The following is a 15,372-nucleotide window of genomic DNA, read 5'->3' as shown; positions in this document are numbered from 1 at the left end:
ACCTGCAATGCCAGATCTTGGGAGGCATTGACAGGGGATTTTCAGGACCAGCTGGCTAGCCAGACTGAATCAGTGAGGTATGGGCTGAGGTGAGAGCCTGTCTTGACTTGTAAGGTGGAGAATGATCATCCTTGGATCTCCATACTCATGTGCACATATGTGTATGTGCACCTACACACACACATACACACACACACACAAACACACATACACATGCAAATAAAAAGAAGAAAAGATTTTAAAAGCAGATAAAATATAGGGTACCAGTGCAAAAAAAGCCCATCTTTCATAGAATGTACGGATTTGACAAATAAGTGTATATATGTGTTAGAAATAAAATGCTAGGCTGGAATGCTCTTAAAATATGTTTTTATTCCCAAAATACTATATCATTTTGTTTTATTGTTTTTTGTTTGTTGAGGGAGACTCTGTCTATAGCCCAGAATGACCTGGAATTCACTATATACACTCAGGCTGGCCTTGAACTCATAGCAATCCTCCTATCTCAGTTTCCTGAGTGCTGGAATTAAAGGCATGTGCCACCATGCCTGATTCTATAAAATGTTTTTAAGAGCAACCTGGAAAGAACTAGAGGCTGGAGAGATGGCTCAGTGACTAAAGGCATTTGTTTGCAAATATATTATAGCCTGGACTAAGATCCCCATTACCCACAAAATGCCAGATGCACAAAGTGTCACATGCATCTGGAGTTCATATGCAATAACAAGAGTCCTGGGTGCACTCATTCAGAATTCCTCATTCATATTCTCCTTCTCTTCTTGCAAATAAATAATTAATAAATAAAAGCATCTACATCAATGGCTGAATCCCCTAGATGAATTACTCATTAGGAGAAAATGGGTTTAGGTCAATTAACCTTACTTAGTCTTTTTTAGAACTCAGCATTACCTACTGCAGTGTTACTATTTTCCCCAGACAGGGAACTGGGGGACAGACTAAAGAAACAATTCCACCCAACAATAGCTTAGCGCACACTTGAGTTTATTGTAGTTACTTACCGGAACATAGGTGAGGGGCCATTTACAGAAGAATGGATGACTCAAAGGCCACTGCATAATCTAAAAGCCCACCCAACATGGTTGACTCCTCACAAAAGCTACATTCCTGGAGCTTCCTATACAGTCTGCAGGCAGCTCCGTAAATGGAGAGCCTCCTCCCCTCACAGGTCAGCCAGCAATTGTTTACTGCTTTTCTAATCCTGCAGAGTGACCCTATGAATCTTGAAACTCGCTGAGCTTCCTAGGCTTTATGACCTTCCTGTGTCTTGTAATTGTGTTTATTTCCTGAGTTTTATGCCTCTCCTACCCTGTGGAGGAGGGAATGTTTCCATTCAGAGGAAGCAGTGCCACAAAGCCTATTGAAGATTTTCAGGGACACCCTACCTTACTGTAATCCCTGCATTCTAGATCCCCCTGCCACAAATGTATCCTAACTTCTAACTTCTACCCTCTGCAGATTGACAGTATACTGTGTCTGCTGTTCATGATTTGCATGGCTGGCAAAAGGACAAGAGCCCAGAGATTAATTAACTGCTGCCTATTGGTGAGCAGACAATGAGTCTCTGTGCGAGAGCCACTTCATAAAAGGCCTATGGATGCAGTCTTGGGAAGTGCCATCAGCCAAGGCTCTTCCTGAACAGGCCAGGACTCAGTGCTCAGCCATTTTCTCTACTCATTTTTTCAAGGACTTTATTTATATGATGATTTCCATTTTCTTTCTCTCTTAATATAGATCTGTCAATGCTAGTTTTATACATCCAACTGTCTCTTCAGCATTTCCACCTTGAAGCCTCATAAGCCCCTAGCGTGGACATTCCTAGAGGACATTGCTCATGTCTCAGCAACTCTCCTTTGCTACTCCTCCTCTTTTTGGTGTTTGCAGTTAAGATAATTCTGCCTCAAACCCCAGCCTGGCAACATATAATTTGGTAATTTTGGTTGGGCTATAATCTAAGCTTAATTTTTTTTTGGTAAAATTGGAATCAGGAACTTCCTTCCCAACAAAGGGGATTAAAGTATTTCTTGTTCACAGAAATCAGCTCACAATTAATCATTATCATGAATTAAAATAAAAGGGTCCACCCCAATCTATCACAGAGACACAGAATAACCCAGGATACAAAGACATCAACATATTGAGGGCTGCATTAAGTGGGGGATGAAGGCAGGAAGGTGACATCTCAAATAACCCTAGAAAGAGAAGACACTTGTGCTCATTCAGTGCAGTCTCGCTCAGGCAAATTACCAGCTGTAAAATATTTACAGCTAATTCCCTCTGCCTTCCAGGGAGGCAGTGGCAAAGGGCGGCAGGCTGTTTAGGTAGTAAATGCAAGATACAATTTCCATTTCAGTGGCCCTGTTTCCTGCAGCAACTTCGGGTGACAGCTTCATTTATATCTTCCAAGCTCACATTTTTTTCTGCATGTGTGTGAGCCTCGATTACAGGCAGTTGAGGTTTGTGTGGTAGGCATTATGCATTTATGAGCCAGAGCAAACATTTACTAGAGCTAGTAATTCATCTAGGGGTGGAGATAGAGAAGCGTGGGAGCAAGCAGGCACACACTGGTTCCTTGATGGGATACCTGGGATGGGGAAATGGTGAACAGCTGGGGGAGAAATGTTCTATCCATACGAAGCCACCTGCTGCACCAGGATGACCATAGAATCAGACAATCAATACAGAGGTGCCAAAGGCTCGGTCCTTGCACCCTTTCTCATCCTGTACATACTTAATTGCACATGATTTGTATATGCTGCCAATGCCCAAATAAGTCTACAGCTCACCTTTCCCAACTCATATTCTTACTGCTTTGTTAGCCTTTGGATGTCCATGAGGCATGTGAATAGGTCCAGAATCTCCTGATGAGGATGACCCCTGCCATCATATCACTGTAGTTCCATCCAATCACTTTTCAGTGAGTTTCCCTGTACAATTCCCAGTACATCTGTTAAGGTGATTCTTGGATGTTACAATTCAGATCATTAACAATTTGTTCTCTGCTAGAAAACTTTTGTAAATTCCTCATCGTACTCAGAAGAGCACTTCAGCATCTGGCCTCTCCTCTTTGATCAAATATCCTGCTGTGTCTGCCTCTATTGTCATCTCTCACCACATCTACCTCCTTCTGCCTCAGTACTTAGCACTATTTCCCCTATGTACACCAGGTTTCTCCTAGAGGGACATAGTTTGTTCCTTCACTTTCTTTAGTCTGTGTGAATGGATTTTGTGTATTTGTGCATGTGTGTGCATGTATGAGTATGTGTATGTGTGTATGTGTTTATTCCTACATTGGAAATGATTTCTAAATAAACAAGTGTTCTAGCTATAAGACTGATAAGTTGAAATACTGTAATATTAATACTTCTGACTGTCAAAGACATATAGGCATTAAGTGACACATTAAGCTACAATTTGGGAGACAGCATCTGTAATCTATGGGAACGAGGAAGGAATAGTACCAAAACTACACAGAGAACGCTTACCAATCAACAGGGACAGAGGGAAACAAAAAACTGGGTCAAAGAACAAATACATGTGTACAGACATACCACCTTGGGGGAGACACAAAGCACCAATAAACCAATGTCTTTCAAGAGATATTGAATTCAAAAGAACTCAAGATAATAGCACAGATTAAGCCATAAAAAGGAAAACAGACCTTGTTGCTGGGACAAAATGTCCAAGCAAAATCAGCTAATGGGAAGAAAGGATTTATTTTGGCTTACATTCTCAAGGGGAAGCTTCATGATGGCAGGGGAAATCATGGCATGAGCAGAGGCTGGACATCATCTCTGCCACAGCAGATGGAAAATAGCAGCAGGAGAGTGAGTTAAACTTTGACAAGGGGGAGCTGAGCATAGCACTCCAAAACTCAACTCACCCCCAACAACACACCTTCTCCAGCAAAGAACCACCTCCAAAATTGCCATCAGCTGGGAACCAAGCATTCAGAACACATATATATGAGTTTGTGGGAAACATCTGATTCAAACCACCACAATGACTTTCAGCACATCTGGAGGGAGTATAATTTGCTTCAAGAACTTTGTATAGCGGACTGTCATTTTCTTGTAAACACAAATATTTCCAGTGTTTGCGAAGTACCCTATATCAACTCTAGCCCTGGTACATCAGAAGACATGAGCATGAATTTACATAGCATCAAAAGTGAAGAAACTATGCCATGTCCATCACCAGAAAAGATGTATAAATGAATCAATTGAATTCACACAACAGACTGTTTGGAAGCAGAGAAAATGCATTAACTAAAACCAAATGCAACAAGAAAAATAATACTCACAAAAATTATTGTTTATTTTTTAAAAGTCTACAGAAGACTCATAGAATATTATGCCAGTTTTCAAAAGCAACAAAGCTAAGCAGTATGTTGTTTAAAATATAACATATGATCTGTACACATGAGAGGATGATGAACAATGTGCTCAGAAGAGCAGTATGTTTATTTATTTTCAGACAGTTCCCCCCCCCCCCCCGAGCTGCGCCATCTCTCAGATTTTTCAGTCCCTAGTGGGTGGGTGGGTGGGTGATGTGACTGGGTTTGGTTAGTTAGGAATGATGAAGGCCATTCTAGGCAAAATACTTAATTGCCAATGTGAAGTTCTTTAGAATGCCCAAACCTTGCTTTCTCACTTTCCCTTCCATTCTCCCTTCTTCTCCTCCTCCACTTTCCAGCCTGTGACATGACACCTGTCATTACATGAGATAGTTCAGCAGTCTTCATAATTTTTAATTTGGGTGCTGGATATGTGCATGTGTGCATGTATGTGTGAGTGTGTGTTGTATAGCTGACCCTCCATATATGAAGGCTTTGTAACCACAAACTCAATCAAGCATATTTCAAAAATATTTGAAAAAACTTGTCTATATTGAACAAATACTTTTATTTCTTGTCACTTTATTCCTGAAATAGTATAATATTACAACTATTTTCATAGTATTTGAATATCATTAAATATTACTAGCAATCTAGAAATTATTTAAAATATATACAAGGGCCTGGAGAGATAGTTCAGCACTTAAAGGCACTTAGTTGTAAAGCTTGATGACATTGGTTTGATTCCCTAGTGCCCAGTGTAAAGCCTGGTGCATGAGTCTGCAGTTCACTTTCAGTGGCATGAGATCCTGGCACCCATATTCTCCTCTCTCTCTCTTTCTTTCTCTGCTTGCAAATAAATAAATAAAAATATTAAAAATAAAATATACACAAGGATGTGGGTAAGTAATTTGTGAATACTTTATATAAGGTATTTAATCCATGGGGTCCCTGGGAAGAACCGCTCATGGATATGGAAGGATAGCATATGTATGCATATATATGTGTGTGTTGTATACACATATAGATGTTTGTTTATATGGAATGTAGTATATAGGTATGTGTATATATACATACATATATATATACATATAAATATATGTATATTATATATACACATATACATATGTATGTGTATATATATATATGTATATATATATACACCTAATGATGTATTAAGGCGTGTGTGTGTGTGTGTGTGTGTGTGTGTGTGTGTGTGTGTGTATTTAGAGGTGTACAAAGGAGTTTGGGATCAAGAATGTTGAAAGCAGGAACTGGCTCAACCAGTAGACAGGAAGGGAAAGGCATTGCATGAAGCTGGAGTATCACATGCAAATTACAACCATGACAAAGTCTGGTGTATCTAGAAAATGTCAATAAGTTCCAAGAGGCTCAGATGCAGAGTGCCAGTGGGAGCAAGTCTCAGAACACAAGGCTCTTCGCTAGGGAGTTTAGCCAGGTTCTGATATTTATTCTTGCTGGCATCCCTTCCTTTGAATCTTATTTCTTTCCTCTTCCTACACAGTGGCACAAAACTACATTACTTCCACATATAATAATTTTCACATCAATATTTGTCAATGCCCAAAGCTCCCACAAAGCTCCACCTGTTCCAAGTGCTGCTGGTGGCTCAGGAGCTCCTGGCAAAAGCATGTCATAGCATCTGGAAAGAAGCAGGGGGTTAATCTGCCCCAATCATGCCAACTTTTCTCAAGAGTGTACTTTGGCCCCTTTCCCATGAAACATGCAGTCTAGCAGTGAAGACAAAGAGATGTATATGTGCTATGTAGTGTGAGGGTCAAGGGTTAACACCACAGACAGAAGGAGCCTGAGCAGGGAGGCATCCAACTGATCAGGGAAAATAAGATATTTGAGCTAAATGATAGCAACCAGCCAACAGAATGGTAGAAATAAGTAGGTTCAAAGTCATTAAGGACAAGTGAAGAGACCTATCTGTGAAAGGGGGTTCAGTCTGTCATATTAGCATAGTGTTTTGCCTTACCTGTTAAAGCCTTCAGTAAATGAATCCCCATGGCCCAGGAACTCAACTCTCTATGCCTACCATAAGGAAGTACTAACCAGTATAAAAAGAAGTAACTCACGTTAGCCTCATGTATCATAATGAAAAAATTAATGAGGCTGGAAAGATGGCTTAACGGTTAAGGCATTTGCCTGTCAAGCCTAAGGACCCAGTTTTGACTCCCTGGAACCCAATAAGCCAGATGCACATTGGGGCTCATGCGTCTGGAGTTCCTTTACAGTGGCCGGAGGACCTGGTATGCCCATTTTCTCTGTTTCTCCTCCTGCCTATTTCTGTATATCTCTCTGTGTCAAATAAATAAATAAAAGTAAAAAATATTAAAAAAGAAAAATTAATGCAAAGCAAAGGATCCTCTTTGGGGGAATGACTAGGTAGACAATGGTTTGCATAATACTATAATGCAACCTGTGTTTAAATATGAGATGTGCACTGATTTGGAAAGATCTCAAGAAATATAACAGAATAGAAATCCAAGATTTAGAATGCAATATAGACTATTATGATGTTTATATAAATATTACCCCCACATGCACACACCAAAAACAATATTATGTGTTAAACATCACAGACCTATACACACATTAGACATATACACAGATGAGAGACTAAGTTCTTTTGTTAGGGAAGTGCACAGAAATGGAGGTATTGGCTTCCACAGCAAGGTTTATGTCAAACACATGTCTCTTTGAAGGACTGCTCATCTGTGAGTGTAGTGCAAAGGAACAGTTTCTCTGGCCACTGATATATGTGGCACTTGATGTAGGAGGTGAGAAGCAGCTCTCCAAAGATGCAATAGTATCTGTTATCTTATGTACTAGGTCAACTGCTCTGATCTATAAAAGGAATATTTTATTCACCAGGAGTTAGAGAAGCTTCTTGGGCCATGTCCACAGGACTTGACAAGAGGCCATCTAAAATGGCAGACTGAACTGATACCAGATGAGAGATCGGCAGGGGCTGTTCCCTTTTCCCAGTGATCCTTTGGACAAAGTGAATTCTTGCCTTGCCAGGGCCACAGTGAGCGGACATGGGCAGATGTGGGAACAATGCATTTGGAGGATCATGGCCAAGGCATGGCTACTATGAAGACGTTCCCATACATGGAGCTTTCTTTACACAGATGGCACAAGTATCATTGATAGATTTCAGAGCAAGAATGAAAAAAAAAAAGGCTGACTTTTTATATATCCCTCTTTGGCCTCCTTAGCTTGAGACATCCAATGAAGTATGTGAAACCTCAGAGAAGGTAGTAGTGTTGACATGGGTTTCCACCTTGGGAGAGAACTGGAATGTCATACTGTTGAGAAAGAGATCATTGCCCAGGTGACAGGTCTTCAGGTGGATACCACCTATTATGGCTAGGATCCATCTGCTAGGGTACCTAAGTGCTTGCAGATTCCAAACCCAAGTGAGATATATCTCTCAATGCCAGAGAGTATGCATGTACCCAAAACATTGAATGCCTATGATTAGGCATAGGAATTAAAGAAAAGAGCCATGTAACTGGGCAGAAATGGGGAGAGAAAATTCCTGTCTAATTTTTTTTTTTAAGGGATTTCACTCAATTCAAAAGAAAAAGTCTCCTTTTGGTGATGGTAGGTTTTAAATACCTAACATCAAAAAGGGAATATCAGGCTCAAATTTTGGGATAAGCAAAGATATTAGATATTACTTTGTAGTTACTTTGTTTTGTTTTTATAAAATCATAATTATTTGAGTAATTTGCTTATAGAACTAAAAACTAAACTCATTCATGTCCTCACACTTTCTGTGGTTCTGTTTCATGGTCTCTCACAAGACTCTGATCAAGGGGTTGGCAAAGTTTGTGTGTCTGAAACATAAATGGAGAAGGATCTGCAGTTTAGATTACTAACAAGGACTTTAGCTTCTTGTTGGGTATTGGCCAGTCTGTCCTGAGTTCCTTGGCAAATGGACCTCTCCAGGTGGTAAATTGCTTTATTAAAGCCAGCCAGGGAGATGCTAGGAAGTGTGATAGCAAGATGGAAGTTGTAATCTTACTTAATGACTGATGGCAGTAACTTTACATTCCCACTTCCAAATCCTACTGGTTAGAATCAAATCTCCAGTCTATTCTACACTGACATAGAGGGGGATTTAAAGGAACATGAAGTAACAACAGTGGGATAATTGGGAATGTCTTCAGGTCTGTCACTGTTATAGGAATTGCAATTATCCTATTCTCAAGTATGGATGTACAACTTCTGTTTTAGGCAGGTGTACTTGACCAAATAAGAATGAAACATATTTAAAGAAAATATTTAGAGCTGGGCATGGTGGTGCATGCCTTTAAGCCCAGCAGCAGGGAGGAGGATCACCATGAGTTTGAGGCGACCCTGAGACTGCATAGTGAATTCCAGATCAGCCTGAGCTTGAGTGAAACCCTACCTTGAACTAGCTAGCATAAATATTTTTGGATGTCCCATGAATGGAGTGTGGTCAGAGATTGAGATATATTTGATGTTATCAGGACGAGCTAGTCACTCTGTTGTCTACTTGTCCAGCTGTGTCCACCCATCTATCATGCCACTCATGAAATAACAAGAAATTATCTTGTCTTTCAGAGAATTTGATATAGTGAAATATTTCTAAATCTTAGCTGCATATTAGAATACCCAAAGAGATTTTTTTAGGAAATGCCAGTGTCCAGTACCAACTGAATCAGAATCCTCTGTGGTAGGGAATTCTAGTGGGCTGCAAGAGCCGAGATCACTGGCATGGTGACTTCGGGATGAATATGCCTGAGGACTTGGAAATATAGACAACATCCCCCAAGGTCACAAATGACAAAGTTCAACTTGGTTTTTCTTTAAAGAACAATCTCCAACAAGATGGATGACTTTCAGGAGGAAGCCGGATAAGCCTTATACTGAAGTTTCATGTGTTCCCAGTCTTTCAATTGACCCTTGACCTGTAACCTGACCTCTCGCCTGGAATCTAGAGTTGGTCTTCAGTTAAAAGTCCAGCCTCATTCCTTCCTCCAGTGAGTTTTACCAAAGGGGAAAGATTATTCCATGTTCCACACACATTGCAAAATCTAGCTAGTTAGCTTCCTTGGGCAGAGTTTAGAATATGCATCAGCATTTCAGTGAACTATCTTCAATGTCTCCTGCCTTCTCGCTGCCTGAGAGCCAAGAGAAGGGGTAATACATGCCACTAACTAGGGCCTTGCTGGGCCTCCCTTGTTTGCTTCTGGCATCTTGGGTTTATGGAAAGAGTGAATATGTAGGTAAGCATGTATGCGTAGATGTGAAAGTGCATATTCATTTATTATTGTCATCCATTTGCTCATTTAATAAGCACCTATGAAGTACCATGCTTCACCTATGAAGTACCATATTTCATCTGTGATGTCCACACTTCATCTATGATGTCCATGCTTTATCTGTATTGTTCAAACTTTATCTGTGATGTCTATGGTTCATCTGTGATGTGCACTCTTTATCTGTCATGTCCACACTTCATCTATGATGTCCACACTTTATCTGTGATGTCCATGCTTCATCTATGATGTCCACACTTTATCTGTGATGTCCATGGTTCATCTGTGATGTCCATGCTTCATCCATGATGTTCATGTTTCATGTATAGCATTCATTATTTAAATATTTATGCTTTTTCTATGATGTTCAAACTTCATCTTTGATGTCCATGCTTTAGATATCTATGAAGTTCTAAGTATTATCTATGAAGTTCATGTTTTGTGTATGGTGGTAATGCTTTACCTGTAAAGTTCATGTTTAATCTATGAAGTTCATACCTTCACTATGATGTTCCGGGCTTTATATGTGAGATGCTGTTCTCTGTCTATGATTTATCTATGAGGTTTCATGTTATGAGTTAGCACTTTATCCTTGATAATAGAAATGAAGCAATGAATAAGAAAAATGATTCCGTTTTTAAGCATTTTTCCAAATGGGATGGAATCAGTGTGATATTTATTTTATTAAGTCAATATTTAATATTTAATTAAATATATATTTTAAAGATATTTAATATTATATAATATATTATATTACATATAATATATTATAATACATATTATAGAATTAAATATTATAATGTTTATTTATCTAAATATATTAAATATTTAATTAATATTTAAATAAATAAGTAATTAAATATCAATATTTAATTAATTTTAGCTCTTACCAATATCATAATATGTGATAAAGAAGATAGCGTAATGGGACAAAGATTAACTTGGAGATTTTGCTGTTTGGGGTATAATGACCAGTAAGAGTTTCTCTTAGGGAATACATTTAACTAGTATATAGATGTTCAAAAAACAAAACAAAACAGTGAATGGTCCAGACTGGTACCATCTAGTAAAATGTTCAGTGGTGATGGAAATATCCTACAGCAGCACCTCCAGGACAGTAGCCAGTAGCTCTTTGTACTTTTGGGCACATGGACTGTGGTTGCTATAGCTGAGAAATTGATTTATTTGATTGTAGTTAATTTAATTTTAAAAAGTTACATGTGTCTAGTGGCTTCCATAATGGACAGCAAATGTTCAGATGTTTAATGTCAATCCTGAATGCTAAGATGTCAGCCTATCCTATATATAAATCTAGGGAAGAATATACCATAATAATGAAAAATCCAATGCCAGCTGGGCATATTGGTAGTTGTTTGTAACCCCCAACACTTGGTAGCTGAGGCAAGTATGTTGCCATGAGTTTAAAGGCTACCCTGGGCTACATAATGAGTACTGGAAGGAAGGAAAGAAGGAAGGAAGGAAAGAAGGAAGGAAAAGAGAGAGAGAAAGAAAGAAGACAAGAAGAAAGAAAGAGAAAAGAAAGGAAGGAGAGAAGGAAGGAAAAGAAAGGAGAAAAATGTCCATGTTACCTGAAAGCTCTTCTACAAAGGAAAGAATTTGGACTATTTGGGGACAGAGAGGCCAGTGATACTGGGACTTTGATAGGCTGGGGTTTGAGATAAAAAAACAAACATACCATGTAGGATCTTTGTGACTGTTTATATTTATTGTCAACTAGAGTCATCTGTGCAGGAATATTTTGATTAAGTTAATTGAGGTGAGAAGACACCCTAACTGTGGGCAGCACCACTCCATGGGCTGGGACCCCGGGATGAATAAAAAGGTGAAAGCTGGCTGAGCAGCAGCATTCATCACTTGTTGCTCCCTCACCATAGTGACTTGCTTCAAGCTCCTGCCCCATGCCTTCCTCCCATAATTGACTATAACCTGTATCTATTATCTGAAATAAGCCCTTTAAATGGATTTTTTTGTCATAGAAAGGTGAAGGTAACTAAGATGTAGACTATAAGGAAGGGTTTGAAATTTTATTTTTATGTATGGGTTATTGAAAGGGTCGAATCATAAGAGCGATATTACTATAAAATCCTCTAGTAATCAGGTAGGCTTATCATGTAGACTTGATGCATATTTGCTGACTTTATTCTCATCATAATAGTGTTCCATGGAAAATTTGTTGATATTGTCAATATGCAATTAAACATATAAAAAGTAAAGCATCATTAGCCAGGATTGGTGGCACACGCCTTTAATCTCAGCACTTGGGAGGCAGAGGTAGGAGGATCGCCGTGTGTTCGAGGCTACCTTGAGACTACATAGTGAATTCCAGGTCAGCCTGAGCTACAGTGAGACCCTACCTCAAAAAAACAAACAAACAAACTAAAAAAAAAAAAAAAAAAAAAAACAAACCCTAGAACATCAAGAGGTTAAGAGGCTATCAAGTAGGAAGATTAAAGATAGCACAGAAATTTGGTACCATATTTTTGTGGGGCAGGGAGTGGTCAGTGTTGGGAATAGAAGCCAGGACCTTATACATGCTTATGGGTTGGTTGCTTTCTGAAGAGGCAATGTTTGAGCTGAGAACAAGAACAGCAGGAGGGGATACTGAATAGTTGAAGCTATTGTCTTGGTTTGCTGCACTGGGTTTGATTCTACAGGACCCATGTAAAGGCAGACACACAAAGTGGCTCATGTTTCTGAATTTTTTGCAGTAGGCTCTGGTGGTGCTTTCTCTCTCTCTCTCTCTCTCTTTCTGTCTCTCTCTTCTCTCATAAAAACATATTTTAAAAGAATAGGAGGAGCATCTAACTGTGGGGAGAGAGAGGCTACAGGCAACTGATATCAGGAAGTATAAGATTCTGTATAATGTACTGTGTGCGCATACTATTGTACATCTCCCCAGGTGTGCACTGATCTCTTTGTCTAGCTGTCATCCCTGCATCTGTTATATGATCAGATTGATTGGCTTTAAAAACTGTTTAGTATTTCATGCACCCCAAGCTGTGAAAGTCAGGTCTAAATACAGACACAGTATGATGCTGTAATTAATTTATGATTGTATTTTACATCATTAAGGCAAGAGCTCTTGATTTGGAGATGCAACTTTCTGAAGGAAATAGCTCAAGGGCAATATATCAGGCTCTTGCCAAGGCACTTTGTAGAAGAGCTTTCCCTGCTGTCCTAACCAAATGTGAGAGAAGGGGCTTGTGAGCTGCATTCACCCTGTACAGTATAGGAATTCACTGCAATACTATGACTCATTTACAACCAAACTCCAGAGCTGGGCAATATGGTATTCATGCCTGTCATTCATATGGATGGGTGCTTCCATCTTGCTTGACTTATTTTACAGGTTTCCATAGACAGGCATGACTTAGCAGCAACACCTTCACAATCGGGTGCCTTCACTGAATGCTCCCTGTCTCACTGGCTAGGGGCCTTAAACCACAAGGAAAGAAACACAAATAAGTTAAGCCTAATTCATTTTAAGGATCCAAAGGGGTACAAATCGCATGACCTCACCATCAGAAGTCTTAAAGTGACATTCTCTGAGGACACACAATGAAGACAAAGGCTTTATATGTAATAGCAATGGTAATTTCATTTGCACTGAGCAGTTTCTTCCTTGCAGATACCAGTAAGTGCTCAGTGATCCTCATGAAACATGCTTGGCACTTCATCTTGCTCACGATGCCCATTTTGTCTGATGAGGAAACAGGGCTTTGAAGCATTTGAGTGGTTTTCCTAGTCTTTTACAGAGTGATGGCAGAGTCAAGGTCCTAGGCAGCTTCAGCAGCTTGAGGGATGCTCACCCAGGGAGAGAAGAAACCGAGGGAGGGTTGCTGCAAAGGGTCAACCAGTGGAACCTCCATGGGTGGAAATAGTAACTGCCCTGATTGTCTTGTCACATAAAACACACACACACACATCAAATTGTTGTACTGAAACTCATTAATATGTAAAGTTAGCATAAGAGGACTGGAAAGATAGCCTAGCAGTTAAGGCACTTGCCTGCAAAGTCTAAGGACCCATGTTCAACTCCCCAGTACCCACATAAGCCAGATACGCATGGTAGCACAAACCTCTGGAGTTCATTACCAGTGACTAGAGGCCCTGATGTGTGCTTTCTCTCTCTCTCTCTCTCTCTCTCTCAAATAAATACATAAAAATAAAATGTTAAGTAAATTAGCATGAGTGATTGATTTAGAGAAAGAATATGGGGCTATACAGGCATATAAAGGCAGGCTGTATTCATCAGTTTTCATCACTATAACAAATACCTGAGAACTTAAAAAGTGAAAAGATTAGTCAGGTATGGTGCAATCCCAGTACTTGGGAGGCTGAGGCAGGTGGATCAGACTTTGAGGCTAGCCAGGACTATAGCATGAGATCAGCTTTCCATAAACAAGAACAAGAGCAACAAAGGAAGGAAGGATTATTTAGGCTCATGGGTTCAGAGCTTCCAGTGCATGATGGCAGGGAGTGAGGACAGACGCAGCAGCTCACAGTGTGGTAGTCATTAGTGGGTCTTCCTCTTTCTTCCACCTAGATGTCATCCATCTGCTTGTAGGGTGGTATTAATCACATTTCAGGACAGGTTTTCTTTGTTGGTTCATCATCTTTGAGCAATGCCCTCACAGATACCTGAAAGTCTGCTTTACCATTCTCTTGGGCATCTTTCCATACCCTTACTTAACTATCAAATAAGTGGATAAAGTAAAGTGAAGCCGAAGAAGAAGCAAGACCTGAAGGGAAACCTGGCAGGGTGGGAGTTGCCTTCACAAACTTCCACATCTTCATCCCCAGGAAGCTGAGATATGCGATGGCCTGTACCACTCAAGGGTAGAGGACTTAGACATGCATCAGTGTGACGGAGGCAAGTGCAGCAACAGCAAACAGGACTGGGAGCATCGGTAGCTTGCAGGTGAGACGCAACGAGGGCTGACAGTATACGCAAGGCAATGATGTGCTGACACACAGCTGGGAAGGTTCGAGGTGGAAACCCTGGAGTAGCTTCCCAAGAGGAGCCTTTTCTGTCATGTCTGCTAAACTGTGAGCACAGGGTGTTTGTGCAGACAACCCTGGCACCTCCTTAATTGTCATTTAATTGTTGCACCTGCCCTTTGAAACACTGAGCCTGAGGAAAGAAAATACACTAAAATAACCTAGAGAAACTGGTGGTGGGGTTCAGATATTCTTGAATGTACATGAATAAAGGCATCAGAAAGATATATTCCAGATAGAACTGTATTGGGGTGCTAGGTATTCAGGAAATTCCTTGCACCCCAAACCATAGGTTTGCTTTTAATCGTAATCAATGAATTGAATACAAAAGACTGAGTAGGATAATTATTGAATTGTTATATTTATTGCAGGAAGTACAGAGCCAAGGAAAGGCACCTACATGACTAGAGATTCTACATGGAGGACATGGTAAAAAACATGGAAAAAGAAAAGAAAATTCATGGAGCTCATGCCATGTGGGGAGTTGGAGGGGATAAAGAACCCATGTAGAAAGTAAGGGCTCTCGGGGGCCTGGGCCCAGCCAGCTCAGGCCCACCAGAGGGAAAAACTTACCCAAAGCTGGAAGTTCCCAAGTGATCAGAGAACCGGCCTTCCCCTTGCAAAGGTGTTTATGACCTTATGGGGGTGGGCTGTCTTCTGGCTCAGATGAATCAG

The 15,372-nt window shown here is 40.1% G+C and overlaps 1 protein-coding gene across 7 annotated transcripts in view; it reads left to right on the top strand.

Moving 5' to 3' along the window:
* Window positions 1–15,372, top strand: part of Hs3st4 (heparan sulfate-glucosamine 3-sulfotransferase 4) — a 443,755-nt gene that overhangs the window by 411,151 nt on the left and 17,232 nt on the right. Inside the window, exon 1 of one of the 7 annotated variants that reach the window (XM_045131893.1) lies at window positions 14,520–14,617. The exons of 5 other annotated variants lie outside the window; for them this stretch is intronic. Coding sequence is in view for 1 of the 2 variants with exons in the window: in XM_045131889.1 (XP_044987824.1) it covers window positions 15,158–15,210 (53 nt within the window). In the remaining variant the exon portion in view is untranslated. Of the gene's footprint in view, window positions 1–14,519; window positions 14,618–15,142; window positions 15,211–15,372 lie in introns of those variants that run through there. One more of the 7 variants, XM_045131889.1, reaches the window with a different exon arrangement.

Source organism: Jaculus jaculus, chromosome 12 (genome assembly GCF_020740685.1).
Source record: "Jaculus jaculus isolate mJacJac1 chromosome 12, mJacJac1.mat.Y.cur, whole genome shotgun sequence".
NCBI lineage: Eukaryota > Metazoa > Chordata > Mammalia > Rodentia > Dipodidae > Jaculus > Jaculus jaculus.
Note: the sequence above shows the minus strand (reverse complement) of the source record. Positions and strands in the feature narration are given on the sequence as shown.